The sequence below is a fragment of the Tympanuchus pallidicinctus genome, unplaced genomic scaffold (assembly GCF_026119805.1).
Source record: "Tympanuchus pallidicinctus isolate F22 unplaced genomic scaffold, pur_lepc_1.0 scaffold38, whole genome shotgun sequence".
NCBI lineage: Eukaryota > Metazoa > Chordata > Aves > Galliformes > Phasianidae > Tympanuchus > Tympanuchus pallidicinctus.
This window is the reverse complement of record NW_026294756.1, coordinates 935,077-952,064: the sequence shown is the minus strand read 5'-3', so window position 1 is coordinate 952,064 and position 16,988 is coordinate 935,077. Positions and strand designations below refer to the sequence as shown.

General features: G+C 59.9%; 1 protein-coding gene across 1 annotated transcript; it reads left to right on the top strand.

The window, feature by feature from the left end:
- Positions 1-118: 118 nt before the first annotated feature.
- PIK3R2 (phosphoinositide-3-kinase regulatory subunit 2) lies at positions 119-15,801 on the top strand. Its single transcript, XM_052699960.1, has 16 exons — positions 119-259; positions 4,853-5,576; positions 8,938-9,030; positions 9,514-9,576; positions 10,663-10,794; positions 10,993-11,194; positions 11,498-11,583; positions 11,895-12,000; positions 12,108-12,206; positions 12,370-12,550; positions 12,812-12,937; positions 13,193-13,335; positions 13,527-13,703; positions 13,960-14,031; positions 14,246-14,416; positions 14,694-15,801. The coding sequence occupies exons 2-16, from the start codon at positions 5,225-5,227 to the stop codon at positions 14,884-14,886; spliced, it is 2,196 nt and encodes a 731-aa protein (XP_052555920.1). The 5' UTR covers positions 119-259; positions 4,853-5,224; the 3' UTR covers positions 14,887-15,801.
- The last annotated feature ends 1,187 nt before the right edge of the window (positions 15,802-16,988 follow it).

The window sequence follows — 16,988 nt, the reverse complement described above, 5'->3', positions numbered from 1 at the left end:
GTTGGCGCCGGTTAGCGGTCGGCTCTTTCCGGAACTATTCGGCCGCGGGGGCGGGATCCCGATTGCAGCCGACAGAGAGGGGGAAGGGGCGTGGCCAGTTAGCGTTCGGGGAGGTTCGTTCTTCTCCGACAGCTGTCGGGTCTTTCCGGGGCGGGTTCGGGCCGTTCCGGCGGCGTTCGGGCCTTTTCCCAGGCTGCCTCCGGGCCGGAAAGAAGGAACGGGCTGAAGGCGAGCGGCGGCGGATGGAGGCGGCGGGGAGGTGAGCGGGGCGCGGGGCCGGGGCTCTGCGAGCGCGGGCCGCCCTGGGGCCGGCGGCGCGGGTGGGGGGCGGCAGCAGCAGCAGCAGCAGCAGCAGCAGCAGCAACAACAGCTGACGGGCCCCGGCCCCGATCTCGGCCCGGCTCTCCGCCGCGGCTCCGCGTCCCGGTCTCGCTGCCGTCCCCGCAGCCCCGCGCTGCCCCGTGCGGCCGGGCCGCTCCCGGAGCTCCACGTGCCGGCCGGCCCTCGTCGTCCGCGGGGCGGCGTCCCGGGCTGCGGCGCGGAGAGAAACGGGGAGCGAAGCCGGGGGTCCGGGCTGTGCGAGCGCCGCGGAACGGCCGCCCGTCCTCCGCCTTTTATCTCCGGAGCGGGGGAACCGCGGCTGTGAGAGCAGAGAATGGAGACAGCTGAGCAAACACAGCCCCGAACGTCGCCTTCCCGGCCCGTCCCCCGCCCTGCCTGCTGCCCTCCGCTCCGCTCCCTGCCCCGTCCTTTACGAGGGGCGGCCCGGGTTCTTGGGTTCCTTCCCCGATTTCCGAGCGTGTGACTCGGATCTGCCCCGCGCTTCGTGGCACAGCGCCGACTGCCGCGCTGCGGGTCTCCCGCTGCTGATGGCAGCCCCCAAACGCTCCTTTTTACCTCGTGGTTCCTCTAAGAACGTGGAAAAATCGCTTCTGCGTGCAGTTGGTTCTCACTGGACGAAAGTTCTGTGCTGGTTGGGAGAGAAACCGCAGCTCAGAGGAATGCAGCGGGGAACGGAGCCAGGCTGGAGCGGCGGAGCGCTGCTGTGTTTACAATAAAAAGCTGTATTTATAATATCGGGGGCTCTCTTAATTCCTCTGAGAGTATCTGCAGCCACAGCCTGGCGCTGAAGCGGCTGAGTAATGGAAGATGGAGAGCAAACGGAGGAAGGGACGGAGCAGCTCGGGCTGGAAGGTGGTGCAGCTCTTGCCGTATCCTTGTAGGGTTGCATGCATCTCACCTTGTAGGTTATTCGCGCCGTTGCTGTGCCGTGTTGAGCTTCTAACAGACTGTCATGGATTCCTGACGCTGCACAAAAGTGATTTTAAGCAGATGGGTCAGCAGAAGCGGGGTGTCGTTTCTGTGTGCTCTTTGCTTTTTTAGAACGGTGACTTTCTTTAAGGGAATAACCACTGCTGGGGAAAAAAAACCCAACTCTGAGCTCTTCCCCGTGCTTCTAAAATGGAAATCGGGTGTTTGTGGGGACGTGGCGGGGACATGAAGCGAAGAGCCCCAGTGCGTGCAGTTGTGCTCCGTGAGTGGGACACTGCTGCTCTGTTGGCAGCTGCGACAGAAGCATTTCTTGGTGAGGAAAGAGGTGAAAATGGGCTTGGCTGCCCCGTGCCACGCTGTTTTTAGCAGATGGAAGGTTTGTTCTCATGGTTTGTAACCTGTTAACATGTGGGCTTTCGTGCAGTTCAGAACTTGATCTGGTTTTGGTTTTCTCGTCTTTTTTCTTCTCTTTTTTTCCCCCTCACTGAGGATCTGATGCAGACATTGGAGCTGTGGAAGCTGTCATAAACACTTTTTTTAGAATATTTTTACGCATACTTGTGCCTCGCTGGAGGGAAAGCAATGCTCTGCCTCACTTCAAGCCAAGCTGCCCTTTGAACCGCATTTGGAACTTGGTTAAAAAGCTCAGGAACCGCATTTCATAAAAGCTAAGATGCTTTTATTTATGTGCTGGGCACGCAGAAAAAAGGCTCGTAATGTGTTTTTTGTTTCAGACTGGTGTATTAAACAAAGAAAGTATTGACAGCGGCTAATGAATCGTGGGATTGTTTCTGGGCACTGAGATAGATTTACCAAGGTATTTAGATGTCTAATGCATGGGATTTTCAGAGGAGCTCGACAAGTGCTCGCCAGCACAGACACACGAGGCTCCTTCCCCGTGAGCGGTGCTGGAGACGGGCCCAGCAGAAATGTGCTGGCAAGCTGCTGGCTCTCCTGGCGCACGCAGAGCCCCGCTTTGGAGGCGCTGGCAGCAGGCAGGCTCGTGCGTGTCCCGCGCTCTCGGCACCGCCTGCCCCTTCCCGGCTTCTCCTTCCCTCCAAATATCTATTTAAGGGCTGTGGAAGGGCTGCGTTCCCTCCCTCTCTCCCCACACACGCACTGATCTCCTGCTCTGCACAGAGGTTCCCCAGGCGGTGGTCCTGCACGGCTCAGCCGCCCGCTGGTGGCTCCTGGAGGAGGGGCGGCGAGGCTCCCTGCCAGCATGGACTGAGTGCAGGGAAGGCAGGTGAGGCGCGAGGCCGGCCCGGCTCCGATGCCGTAATTATGTGCGTGCCAGGCGCCCCGCTGGGGCGTGGAGAGCAGGGCAGCGTGGAGGCAGGGCTCTGCTTTCCCACCGGGGTCTGTCAGCGCTGAGAGCTGCTGCAGCAGCTGAGCTCCTTGCCTTGTGCAAGAGCAGGCGCCGGGCTGCACGGAGCCAGAAGCTGTGGGACCTGCTCCTGGGAGACTCGGAGCTCCGGAGCCTCTTCCCACCCCACCGTGCAGCTCTGCTCTTAAAAGCTACTGAACGAGTTCGCCGGGGCTGAGCGTTTTTTGTCCTCCCAGCCTCAGTGGCTGGTTGGAAGCACCTGGCTTTTGGGCTGGGATCTGCGCCTGGGTGCCGGGCAGCCGCTGTGTTCAGGCTCTGTCCCCTGCAGGCTGGTGGCTCCTCTCCATCAGACCCAGCAGGCAGAGTTCAGAGGGGCGAGGGGCAGGCGTCCCAGCGTGGCCATAAATCTCTCTTAATGCTCTGGGTTATGAAGTAATATTTTCCTGGCTGGGACTGCTTGGATTCAGGAAATGTGCGTTCTGCTGTGAGCGTTCTGTGGCTACTGTGCTGGGCTGTGCTGCCTTGCCTGCAAGCACCCCGCATCCCGAGGGCCTCTTGGGGAGCTGCGCAGCCTCGTGTTGCACTTAAAGCTGTGGAGAAGCTCTCCAGTGACCTGGATCAGGCTCAGTCCTGTTCTGCACCAGCTGGAGCCTCCCTGCGAGCGTCCGGCCTCCCTGAGGGTTCTCTGCTCATTCATGGAGGAGGCAGCCCAGCTGGGATGTCTGCCCAGACTCAGGCAGCCAGCACAGGCTCTGGCTCCTGCACAGGTTTTGTGCTCTGCAGCTTCTTTGTGCCTTTCTTTGTCAAGGGAATGAGCGAGCTTTGCAGGGCGGTGCTGGGAGCAGCGGGGCTGCAGAGCTGGGGGTGCAGCCAGCTTCAGGGGGGCTCGTGCCATCTCTTCAACCCTCTGTTAGCACGCAGATGTGGTAGGAAAGGGGGCTTGTAGCTGCATGCAGCTGGCCCGGGAGGGTTGTTTCAAGTTGCTGCAGATCACGGATGTTAATGCCTCTTGCTGAGCCCTGCAGGAGGTCGGAGCCGCTTTGGCTTTGGTTGGCAGAGCGTTCGTCCTGCTGGGAAGGGTGCTGGGGTCACCCGGTGCAGGCAGAAGGCTGTGCTGCTGCCTCGGGGAGCTCCGAGCTCTGATGGCTTTTGGATGAGGTGTGGGTTTCTGGGCCAGAAGGGCCCAGGCTGCTGACAGGACCTGCAGCCATCCAGCAGGGCGACGGCATCGCTGGGCCGCGTGTTCCCAGCTGCCCCCGCAGGCTGTGCCTCACAGGGCCGATCCTCAGCACCACGGCTCTGCCTGAGGGAGGTGGAAATGGCAGGGAGGGATGGGAAAGGAGGCTGTGCAGGGAATGCCCGGCTCACGCAGCCCTTACCCAGCGTGCGACAGCCCAGGTTTGTTCTTTTGGGTGGCTTTCTGGGCTGGGCAGGCGGCCCGTCCTTCGGTTTCTCCGTGCTCGAATAGCTTACAGGCGGTGAGCGGCTCTAAGCAGATTTGAAGGCTTCTGAAGATACTTTTATTTTTAACCTCTCTCGCTTCCATCTGTGAAGAAACTGTGCCTGCGTTGCCTACGCTTCGTGCTGCTGCTTTTAAATAAAAGTTCAAAAATTCACTTTGCTCAAAGCAAAGCTTTGAAGTGCTGCTCTGTGGGAATGGCGCAGCGCCTTGAAAGCCTTCAACTGAAAGCTGTGTTAACCATCATTTGTGGGCAGTTACCTTCAGAAAATGACTTTGTGGGGAATTGCATGGGGAGGTGTGAAAGGTGAACTGTGACATTTAATCAATTTAGCAAGAAAAGGTTAAATCTGTTTGTTTTGCTCCTATTCAGGGCCTCCAGCTGGTGGTTGCAGGGTCACCCTTTTCTGTACGCAAAAGTTCCTGCATAAAGGCTGTTTTGTCCCACTTGTTGTCCTCTTGTTTGCATGAGTGCTATGAAGAGAGCGAGCTGAAGAAACAGAAGTGATCCTCTTTAAGATGCAGAGCCAGCGCCTGGCTGTGGCAGAGGGGAGGTGTTCGCTCTGCACAGCATTCCTGCGAGCAGCCGCTGGCTCCCCTCGTGCTTTTCTGAGTGTAAATTGCTCTTAGCGTGTCCTGGCAGAGAGCGCTTGGATCCAGGGCTTGCAGTGAGCCTCGTTAGGAGGGAAGCGAGCCCTGCCTCGCTTGGATGATCCCTGCTTTGAATGCTGGCTCCTGGGAGGGCGCGGGGTGCCTGGCGGTGCGGTGACGAGCCTTCTTCTCTTTCCCTGCAGGCTCTGGGTCTGGAGGAGCAGCATGCCACGCGGCTCCTGGCTGGAAACGCTCCGTGCTTTTGCCCTGCGGACTCCAGGAAACCTTCTTTTTTGGTGAACTGAACCCTGCCCTCCTTTTTTCTTTGCTGCATGCCCACTCACGAGTGCTGGATTATGTTTGTCTCCTTCTCCCTTTGCTCCATAATTTGGCTGAACCGCGGTTTCAAGCTGAGGAAAAGGGGCTGCACCTAAGCAAGCCGGGGCACTGGGACCGGGCTCCCGAGGTGCTGGTTTGTGCAGAGACGTTCAGACTGCTGATGGGGGAGAGCTGCCCCTGAGGTCTCTCCTCTCCCGCCCAAAGGACGCTGCCTCACTGTTCGGAGCCGTCTCCTCATGGCAGAGAGAATGGGCAGCACCGACGGCTTCCAGTACCGTGCGCTCTATCCGTACCGCAAGGAGCGCGAGGAGGACATTGACCTGGTGCCTGGGGACATCCTGGTGGTGAGCAAGGGAGCCCTGCAAGCCTTGGGCTTCAAAGATGGGGACGAGCAGAACCCAAACCAGATCGGGTGGATCCTGGGTGTCAATGAGAGGACCAAGCAGAAGGGCGACTTCCCCGGCACGTACGTGGAGTACGTGGGGCCCGTGAAGATCTCCGTCCCTTCGCACCGGCCCCGAGTGCAGAGACCCCTGCCTGCAACACCAGGAGCCAGTGGCTGCCGACTGCAGGAGGCTCTTGAGCAAGGTAAGCATCACTGCAGGCCCCTTCTGCTGCTCGGCAGATCCCTGCCAGGTGTTGAGTTGTGCAGGATTTGTGGGCTCACGCTGTGTTCTTTGGGTGTGTTGGTCTGTGTTCATGTTCAAAGCTTTGCAGTGCTTTTTGGAACGAGCCTTGTTCCTCTCTAAGGCCTTGTTCCTCTAAGAGGTCTTTCCCTGGCCCATGACCGGCTGGATCCCCGTGGTCCCTCTCCCTGCTTTGCTGAGGGTTCTACCCAGCTCCCTCCTTCACAGAGCAAGTCCTGACCTCTCCTGTCTGCCTCCTGAGCACCTGGCACATCGCTCCTTGCCAGGAGCTGCTCAGCCCCGCTGAGATGCAGTTACTTGTCTCTGGGCAAGAGGAAAAAAATCTGGGTCTAAAAGAGAACTTCCAAGAACTGCAGCTAATTTTCATCTTCCTGGCACCCGTCTGTATCTGTGCGTGGCAGAGCCAGGACTGAGCAGGGCATGAGCACCACACACCTGGGGCAGGAACTGGGCTTGGCACGGCTTCAGCAGAGGAGCTAGCAGCCTCGGTGCTGCCCGCAGAGCTGGGAGCTACGGCTGCCCTGTCAGGTGCTGTATGAAACCTCTCAGAGGCCCTAAGGAGCAGAAAGGAGCCCCTGTGTGACAGCGCGACGGCGGGGCTGGGTGTGCTGTGCCCAAACCCAGCGTCAAGGCCCTGGGGATCCCACGGTCTCTGCAGGGTGCAGACGTGGCTGGGCCAGGCGCTGGGACTGGCAGCAGGAGCCACCAACTGACGTCACCCCCCTTCCAGGGATTGGCTCCTCGTGGGAGCCCGGGGCACGCTCTGCAGTGCATGTGTTGGCCTTGCCTGCACCCAGCCCTGCACGCCCTCGAGGGCTGTACTTGTGCCTTTGTGGGCTCTCTCATGCTCCTGGAGCTTGGCTTGGCAGAGCTGTGTGTGGGTGGTCAAAGCCTCTGCCCTGTGCAAGGTTGGGGGTGGAGAGCTGTGTGATGTGGAAAAGGATTTGTGCTGACGTTCCTGACCCATGGAAAAGAAACCAAAAGCCAGCCGGTTTGCTTCCTGCCCTAGGATGGGCAGCAGTGAAGGCAGGGAACGCAGTGCACCGGGTGCCAGCTGTGCCCTGTCCCTTGTGGGGGGACCCCACAGCCACCCCAGCCCCGTGCACACAACCTGTGGGACAGCAGTTCAAATGCCTGAGGCCATTTTGCACGCAGCACGTTGTGTTGCTGGGGGAAGGCGCATTTTTGCAACAGAGAAATTGTATTCGAGCCAAGGCTGTGTTATTTCTTTGTGGCCTGTGCTCGGATGAGGCCTGCTTGGGAGGTGCAGAGCTGTCTCTTGGCTGCCTGCGCAGCTCAGTGCTGGCTGTATTTCTGCTTCCTGGGTCTGCCCTGACGTGGTGGTCCCTTGTCCCACTGTCACGCAGAGCGTGCCCATACCGCAGCCTGGGAGGAAGGGGCCCCTGCAGAGGCAGCCCTGCAGGGCAGCAAGCCCCGGTGCTTTCCGAGGCTGAATTTATGAGCTTCTGGTGTTTGCCTTCTGCAGAGAGCGTGAGCGGAAAATGCGGCTTGGAAATATTTCCGCAGCTGCCCGGCTGTGCTGTGAGTGCCCTTGTTCACTTCGGCCCAGCCCAGAGGCCTGGCAGGCTCAGGAGCTGCTGCTGGCTGCAGCGTGGCTGCTGGATCCCAGCGCAGGCTGCTGCCTGCTGAAACAGCACATTCCCAACTGGACCACGTGGGGAGCACAGCGTTTACCCTCCCTTCAGCCCTTCCCAAGGGTCAGGGCTGGAGCTGCCAGCCCTGTGCTCCTCGTCCAGCTGCGGTGAGGACCTGGCCTCACCCTGGGGAATGCCGTGCTGAGCCCCATCTTGTGCCCAGCCAAGGGCATGGGCAGCTCTTGGAGCAGCCTTGTTCTGCCTTGGGATCGTCAGCAGCAGCCTGGGCCCTCCCTGAGCTGCTCCCTCCTCTGTGGCCGTTGTCTTGAAGCACAGCCCTGCGCTGTTTCGTCCCTCACTGTGGCAGTGGGGGCAGGAGGTTCACTGGGTGCTGACTAACTTGCAGCTTGTGGTGGGACCGCACTGGGTGCACGGGCGAGTTCAGGTCAGATCCGTGACAGCAGGGCTGTGCTTTGCAATGCAGTGCTGCCTTTTGGTTCTGCTCCCGTGAAGCAGAGTGTGCTGGGTGTCCTCGTGGACCACTGATGTCCTTTTGCTGGGGACTGACTGGCCTGGAGGAGCCTCCTGCCTGGCTGGCACTCAGCAGGGAGCAGGGATGAGCCTGACTCTGCTCATCCTCCTGCTGGCAGCTGGGCGTGCACCCTCCTGCCCTGGTATGCGTCACACTCGGCATGGGGAAGCATGCCTGGGGCCCTGCTGTGCCGGCCCTGAAGCCATCTCACTGCAGCACATAGGCTGTGCTTTGGCAGCACCGCTGCCCTGCCCCGTGATCACACTGCAGCTCCCAGCTCCATCTTCAGCTTCCCAAAAGGCACCTCGAGGCAGCTGCCCTGTATCGCAGCGCATCGCAGCCCTTCCCACGCTGCTGTGACCCTGTTACAGATCCAGAGATGGCACCAAAGTGCTGTTTGATGCTCGGCCGTGCCTGTGGTCGACGTGGGGAGGGTCTGGGAGCACGCAGGGCAGTGAGGGCTCCTGGGACACGTGGTGTGGAGCAGCCGGCTGTGCTGCCCTGACCGGTTGGTGCGGGCTGCGTGGAGCACAGGGGCTGCCTGCAGCAATCCTGCAGGGTGCCTGGTGCTGTGCCACAGGCTGTCCGCGCCCTGCAGCAGCTTGCACCGAGGTTATGGGCTAGCGGGGAGGGGGAGGCAGAGGGCTGGTTTCCATGTAAAACGAGCAATCAAGGGCAGGAATTTGCTGACGCCGCACTCTGCCTGAATCGCTGGATTAATCACAGCTCACCGCTGCGAGCTCCCCAGCCACGTTCCTCCACCAGCCTGTGCTGCGTCCGTCCTGGGCAGGGGCTGAACTGAGCCTGAATTCCAGAGCCCAGGTGACCCCTGCAGTGCCTGCCCACACGAGCTGGGCGTTCAGGGAGGTGAACTCTGCTCTGTAGTGTCATCAGAAAGCAGTACGGATCCCTCTGTGTGTGCAAACCCCACTGTGCTTTCTGGGATGCTGAGCGAGGCTGGGCTCCGCAGGTTGCGGGCTGGTTTAGGGACCAGGGCTCCCTGCAGTCTCTGCATGGCATTTGTGTGGCTGTGGCCTGGCAGCAGGGTTTGGGGACCAGGCTCTGTCTGCCTGCAGATGCTGCTGTTAGGAGCGATGTTATTGTTTGTGCTCTGGCCCCAGCTCTGCTGAGAACTGTCTGCTGAGTGGGGTCTGACCTCTTCCCTTTCTCCCCAGGGTCTCCTCTCCCTGAACTTCAGGAGCAGTTCAGCCCTCCAGAGGTTGCACCTCCACTGCTGGTGAAGCTGGTGGAAGCCATTGAGAAGAAAGGTAATGGGGGACATTGAGTACCAAGGGGCTGACACCCTCCGGAGCCCCAGCGAGAGTGGGACAAAGGCAGCTGTTTATAAAAGCTGTTAGTGTTGGACAGAACACAGATATGTGATACACAGCTGCCTGTGGGAGGGGAGCCTCCCAATCCTCTCTGGCTTCAGGTGCCGGTCCCCAGCCTTAACCCTGCTGCGTTGTCCAGCTCCAAACAGCACAGAGCTCGTGCTGCAGTGCTCGGAGTGCAGCAGGGTGCTGGCAGGCTCTGCAGGGTGCACCCAAATCCCCGCTGTGGGGGCGCTGAACAGGGGCTTGGAGGGCGTCCCAAGGATCGAGGGGGGCTGTGGCAGCATCTGCAGGAGGGCTGCGTGAGCTGCCTGCCTCGAGTCGTGCTGCAGCCACCGTCCTACCAGGCTGGCTCCAGAACGGTGCGTGTGCTGGGACTTGCACAGCTTGCAGCTAACAGCGGCGTCCTCACTCCTGCAGGGTTAGACAGCGAGATGTTATACAGGACATCTGGCTCCGAACTGAGGCAAGCTCTAAGAACCGGTAAGAACCAGCTCTTCGTGGTGAGGAGGCGAATCGGCTCAGATGGAGGAGATTAGTGGATGTGACAGCAGCAGCAGTAATGCAATCCAGGCCGGGCTCGCCTGTCCCTGGCGGTTCCTGACTGCCGCACGCTGCCTGCAGGGCTGGGCTGCCCGTCCTGACGTGTCCCCCTGTCACATGCTGGGGTCGGGACGGGGAGGATTCCTGCTGCCCTTGGTGGGCAGGGGTCAGGGCCAAGGGATGCGGCACCAGCTGAGAGACCCGCGGGCCCCCAAATGAAGCCCCACGCTTCTCTCCTGCCGTCTCTTCGGGCTGCCCTGCTCTCAGGGTGCTCTGACGACAGCCTTGCGGAGGTTTCTCTGGCTCTGTCACACCGCTAATAAGCAGGAGAGGATCACAGAGCTCAGCTTGGTGGTGGAGCTGTGGCTCCGCTGTGCCTGCGGCTGATGGTCTGTGCCAGCAAGCCCCGGGAGCCGTCTGCCTCTCGGCTGAGCCTGGGCCTCTTCCAGCAGCCTGCTAGCTTGTCCCCTTTCGCAGATGTTCTTCGTGGGCCGGAGCTACGCAGTGCTCTTGGCTCTGGCCGTGCTGCTTTCTGAAGAGGCTCTCTGTGCTGTCCCAGCAGCCTGTGCCTGGTGTTTCTGGGGCAGCGCGCTTCAAGGGAGATATTTTCCCTGTTGGGTTTGGTGTGTGAACAATTGGCTGATCCCCTCTTCATGCTTGTCTCTAACAATAGCGGGGAGTAAAACTCAGGCAAGTCATATGTGCCCTTGGCAGGGCTCAGCAAAAGGTGTGGGCACCCAAATCCACTAACACCCCCTCCCAGTGGAGCCTGTGCCAGCTTACTTCAGGGAGATGAGTGCTTCCAGGCAGCTTCAGTCTTCTGGTCTGCTTGACTGCCCAGGAGCTGCCAGAGCTCTCAGAGTGCCCGCCTGCCATGTCCCGTGATTGCTGGCAGCAGCCAGAGATTTTCTAGCTCTTTCTAGGTGCCCCCATTGCTCACTGCACTCCTGCTGCAGTGGGACACAACGCTGTGGGGTGGGTGCCAGATCTGCACCCCTCTCCCATGGCAAATCTCTGCCTTGGCAGATTGGAGCCTGGGTGACCTGGAGCCCTTTGACGTGCACTCCCTGGGCGAAGCGCTGCGAGGCTACCTGCAGGACCTGCCCTCCCCTGTGGTGCCAGTGTCTGTGCATGGAGACATCCTTCGCATCCTGCAGGGTAAGGGCTTCCCCGGCCACACTTGGGAATGGGTGCGTGGGTGAACGGATGCGTTTGGGGTAATAAAATAGGTCTTGTCCCTATGGGGTTTGTCACATGGCCTCTGCTGCTGACAGTGCTCCCACGCTGTGACAGCCAGAGCATGGAAAGCAGTGCTGGCTGCCCAGCCGTTCCATCGTGTCTTGCTTCTCTCCCCAGAGATCCCCCAGCCAGAGAATTGCCGGAAACAGCTGCTGCTGGCCTTGGAGTCGCCTGCAATCCCACTCCAGAACACACTCACCCTACAGTTCCTGCTCCGGCATCTGGGGAAGGTATCGCAGCAGGCCGAGAGCAACAGCCTCCACCCTCAGGCCCTGGGAGAGATCTTTGGCCCCCTTCTCCTGCGGCTGCCCGGCGCCAGGTACGTGCAGCTCTCAGATCCCAGCCGTGTGCCCGGTGCTGGCCGCTGTGCCTGCCAGGACAAGGAGTCCAGGCTGTAACAGTACGTCTGCCCGCACCCCGGCCCTGCTGCACGTGGGATTAAACTGCTGGCAGCATACAGAGGTGGGGCCCGAAGCCAGGGCAGAGCCCTTCTGTTATTCTGCACTGCAGCAGCTGGGCTGTGCCAGGATGAACAGCTGACCCTGCTGCCCCATTGCACAGGGGGCACAGAGGAGTGCCAGGCTCTGCCTTCGATTGCTGATTCGTTCCTCTCTTCCTACAGCCCGGAGCTGAGTCCTGACTTCTCTGTGCTTTTTCTGGAGATGCTTCTGCAGACGAAGGAGTTGGAGCCAGAACAGTTGCCTCCAGGTACCATCCCAGTAGCTGACATGCCCCCTCTCTGGGACCCGAGGCATTAGCATTTGTGCTGTGTGGGTGTGGAATCCCTGCCTCCCTGAGCAGATTGCTGAGGGCATTTCTGTAGCCCAGCTGTGCTTGGATGCCTGCTCCAGGCTCTAATCTCTTGCTCCTGGCGGTGTGGTGGCCCAGCAGGGCTTCCCAGGACAGTTACCTCAGGGAGGGGGACTCTGAGCTCCAAGGGATTGCCTCTGGCGAGGGTGTGGAGCTGGGACTTGGGCCAGTCCCGCTTTAACCTTGTTTCAACTCTACTTCTCTTACAGCATTGCCTCCAAAACCACCCAAGCCAAAGCCCAGTGCAGCCAGCCTGGCCAACGGGAACAGTGTGCCCTTGCAGGACGCCGAGTGGTACTGGGGGGACATTTCCCGGTAAGGGGGTGGCTGGCAGCTCCTGCTGTGGATGCCCAGGCTATCGGGTTATCTAGGGGGGCTCTGGTTGCGCCTCACAGGCTGTGACAATTCTCTGTCCCTCTCAGGGAGGAAGTGAATGAGAAGCTTCGGGACACACCAGACGGTACCTTCCTGGTGCGCGATGCCTCCAGCAAGATCCAGGGGGAGTACACACTCACACTCAGGTAGGGTGCTGGAGCCCTCGGAGAGCCTCTGCTGCCCGGGGTGGAGCTGTCAGCAAGTGTCCCTATGGCTGGTGGAACACCAGGCAGGCACAAGGGGCACATCCGTGCTGCAGCAGAGCACTGGAGTGGTGATAGGCACCTTCTGCTCCCCTCCCTGCTGCAGGAAAGGAGGCAATAACAAGCTGATCAAGATCTTTCACCGGGAAGGGAAGTATGGCTTCTCAGAACCCCTGACTTTTGGCTCAGTGGTGGAGCTCATCACACATTACAGACATGAGTCGCTTGCCCAGTACAACGCCAAGCTGGACACCAGGCTGCTCTACCCCATCTCCAAGTACCAGCAGGTGAGGCCTGAGCTGCAGGAGTAATGGCTGGCCAGCACAGCCAGAGCCAGAGCATCTGTTTGCTCATCCGTCCCTGGCCCTTCAGTAGATGGGCTCCGTGATCCAGACCGTGTCCTGCAGCATCTCTTTGCTGTGCTGGACATTGCTTTGTGGGGTAATGGGCACCCTGCAGGGGGGGGGGGTTTCACGGGGCCGACTGCCTTACAGAGGGGCTGCTGTAGGGTGGGAGCGGGTCCTGACTTGAGGCTCTGTGTATGGCAGGACCAAGTGGTAAAGGAGGACAGTGTGGAAGCTGTAGGGGAACAGCTGAAGGTCTATCACCAGCAGTACCAGGACAAGAGCTGGGAGTATGATCTGCTGTATGAGGAGTACACCCGCACTTCCCAGGTACGTGGCCCCGTGGGCTGCCCCAACGTCACCGATCACTGGCAGCCACACACTGCACAAAGGAGAGCAGAAGCTGGGCCCCCACTGCCCTGTTTGTCCACTCTGGGTTTGGGGAGACTCCCCAGAGAACTTCAAAGTGGGAATGTATTGCCAGGGACGGTGCTGGTTTGGGAAGGGAGGAGGAGGATGCTCCAGATGGGCAGAAACCTGCCCACATCCTCCCCCTCACTCAGCTCTCCCTTCTCCTCAACTCAGGAGCTGCAGATGAAGAGGACAGCGATTGAAGCCTTTAACGAAACGATCAAGATCTTTGAGGAGCAGTGTCAGACACAGGAGAAGTGCAGCAAGGAGTACATCGAGCGCTTCCGACGAGAGGGCAACGAGAAGGAGGTGCAGCGGTAAGGACTGAGGGCAGCAGCGACCTGTCCTGCTTGGGGAAGGGCTCTTGGGGCCGGAGGGAACATCCGGGCTCAGGGCAGAGCCGAGGCACGCACAGCCCTTTTCTCCAGCATGCTGCAGGCTGGAGCTGGCAGGCTGCCTCCCTCGCCTCCCCCACGTTGGCTCACAGCCCACCCTTCCCTTCTCCCAGGATCCTCATGAACTCAGAGAAGCTCAAGTCTCGCATCACAGAGATCCACGACAGCAAGATGAAGCTGGAGCAGGACCTGAAGAAACAGGCCTCGGAAAACCGGGAGATCGACAAGCGCATGAACAGCCTCAAGCCAGACCTCATGCAGCTGCGCAAACTGCGGGACCAGTACTTGGTGTATGTAGTGCCTGACCCGCAGGGGGCTGGGAGGGAGGCCCCGCTCCCCTGCAGCCCGTCCAGCTGGCTCCTTGAGGGCTTTGGGGTTTGTCAGACCGGCTCTTAGGGCTGCTGTGTGCAGGAGCGAGGAGCCCTGCAGCCTCGGGGCATGGCAGCTCCTCAAAGGGGGAGGCTGCTGCCCTCTGGCGATGGCTGCTGGGTGAGGGCTGTCTGGCCTGGGCACGCTGCCTGCTGAGCTCTGCTGCTTCTTCCCTAGGTGGCTGACGCAGAAGGGCGCCCGGCAGAAGAAAATCAACGAGTGGCTGGGTATCAAGAACGAGACGGAGGAGTGAGTGTCCCTGCTCGTGTGTTGGGGGCTGTAGGAGCGCGGCTGGTGCAGCCAGTTCTGCCTGTTTGGAGGCCTTGGGCAAGTCCCATCTCCCTGTCTGGGAGCTGAGGCCGCCTTCCGTGCCAGGAGTGATGGCAGCTGGCTGGGGGAGGGAGGACGTGGGGGCCACACATCCAAACTGACGGGTCCTGACCGCGACTGTGCTCAATTGCAGTCAGTACTCCATGATGGATGACGAGGAGGAGCTGCCCCACCACGAGGAGCGGACGTGGTACGTGGGGAAGATCAACCGCTTGCAGGCAGAGGAGATGCTGTGTGGCAAACGGGACGGCACCTTCCTGATCCGTGAGAGCAGCCAGAAGGGGTGCTACGCCTGCTCCGTGGTGTGAGTACCCCACAGTGCTGCGTGGGGAGAACGGGATGGGGAGGTGTTGGCTGTGCTCCTGTGCTGCTCTGCCCTTCTCTTGCCAGATGCTGGCGCTGGTGGAGGCATCGGCTGGCAGGCTGGGCTTCTCCAGAGTCTCCTGCCTGCCTTGGCTCCTCATGCCAGGACCAGATGTGTCCTTGGGCAGCTCCGGTGGTGCCAGCTTGCGCTCTGCTCTCGCTGTCCTAGCAGGGCTCCTTCGCATGCCGCTGACCCGCGTTCCTTCTCTCCCTGGCAGGGTGGATGGTGACACCAAGCACTGCGTGATCTACAAGACAGCGACTGGCTATGGGTTTGCAGAGCCCTACAACCTGTACGCCTCCCTCAAGGACCTGGTCTTGCACTACAAGCACACGTCCCTGGTGCAGCACAATGACTCCCTGAATGTCACGCTGGCTCACCCGGTCCTTTCCCAGCCACCAGCCAGATGAACACACCGTGCACAACACAACAGCTGCCTTCAGCTTCTCCCCAGAGCGCTGCTTTCTGGCTCTGGACTCTTGCACCCTGTATAGTTGAGTCTCTGTGCTCCTGCCCCTCCAGAGCATCTGAGATGTCTGTGACCGTTCCCGGTGTCCCTTTTGGTCAGTAGCTGAAACCCGTGTTGGCTGATGGGACAAAAAGGCTGGAATGTCGACTCGCAGCGGCCTCCAGCCCTTACGAGGTGGGATCTAGTTGTGATTGAATTGCTGTGGATGAACGCAGCCCCCTCCCCTTCCCCAACAAACAGGTCAGATCACCTTTTTGCTGGCAGGTTGCCCCGCTATGCATCACCGTAGAGCTAGATCCCAATTCCTCTGCACTGTGGTGTCATTCCCTGCCCAGCTGAGCAGCACTGGCACGTTCTGAGCGAGGGGATCTGCTGGATCCTGGAGGAGGAGGAGGAGCCTCCGCTGAGCATGCGTCCTCCACTCTCACTTCCCCCTTCCCTCGGTGACTTTGCAGGTGGGGGTGGGAGCTGCTGTGTGGTACGAGGGGTGCTGCTCTTCTGTGCAGAGACTCATTTCAAAAAGAAGGCGGTGTCCTCCATGGGGCAGCGGGTCTGATGGGAGGAGGGCTTCTTGGCGAGGTCCCCACGCCATCCTGTGCCCCATCTCGCTGTCTTGTTCCCTGGTGTCATAGCCACCTCTGTAGTGTTGCTGTCTGGGGAGGGAGGATGTGGTTTGTGACGAATCTCTCACCTTAGTTGTGCCAACTAAGCTGTGAAGTCCGTGTTGGTACCCGTGTTTTTCCCGGCAGAATCCGTGGGATGCACAGCTCTTTGTTTCTGGTTGTCTTTGGTGAATCTCTGCGAGTGTAACCCGTTGAAGCTGACTGTAGCTCTGTAAATACGGTTCTTTTTGTCACTGGCTGCTTTACCTCATCCTGCTGAGCTCCCACTACGACATGCAAGCGCGTGGCAGCGGCTGGGCGGCTGCTGCAGCTCGGGGCAGGGAGGGCTGGGAGGCTGACGCACACTGCGAGCCCTGCACAAAATGAAGGACCTCTGCTGCAGGAGGGCGGCGTTTCAGCTGGGCCTGGGGCCTTGGTGCGTAGGGATGTTTGTGCACCACAGCCAGCTGTGTATGCAAAGCACTTCTGTTTGTGAGCACTGTGTGGGGATGGTTGTAGGGCTGCCCGTTGCGGCTGGCTGGCACAGGCAGTGCTTGGGGCATCTCTTTGGGAAAGGCTGAGTTCAGAGGGCTCCAGGGCAGCAGAGGAGGTGCGGGGTGGAACCTGCAGGGTCTTTAACAGGGCTCTGAGTTGGTGGCTTTTGCTTTACTGTATCACCCTGTCTGCCCTGCTTGAAGAAAGCATCGATCGTCCTCTTGATCTGCCTGGGAGGCTCCTTCCCTTGCAGAGGCCGCGTCCTCAGGACAGGCTGGTGGATGCTGGAGGCTTTGCTGCTTCTGCTTGGTGTCACAATGGGCTGCGCGTCCTCAGTGCTGCAGTGCATTTGTGTGTGCTCTGCCTGCATCCCGTCCTCCTGTCTGTGCACTGCCTGCAGTGGGGCATGCAGCATTCCTATGATCAGCTCTGCTGCTCGCATTGATCCAGGCCGCTCCTGGATCCTTCTTGGATCTGGGATTGCTGGTAGAAATGTTACGTTCCTGTTGCTTGTGGCAGCTCTCCTACCCCAGCTGTACAGACCCCATTCCTTGCTCTGTGTGCCCTGCGTGGGCCCCGGGCTGTGTGCTGGGGCTCCCCTGCTCCGTCACTGTTTGGTGCTATCGCTCGGGGGGGTCACACGGCGATCAGTGATAATTAATGATTAACAATTAAGGGAACGGTTTGGGCTGGGACACGAGAGCTCAGCTGAGCAGTAGGGCTGGCAGCTCCGGTGCTCAGAGCCCTCCTGTGTAATAATTATTGGAGGTGATTTATTGAGTCACTCGCGCTCCATCGACAAGGAAAAAAAACAATATAAAAATGTCCTAAGAGAGGAGGAATTTTAGGGAGAATTACCATCGCAGGCCCAACCCGAAGCAGGAGGACGACACTGCTGTCTTCTGGGCCCAGGCGGTGGCTGAGTCTCTCCCCCCATAGGGAGGGA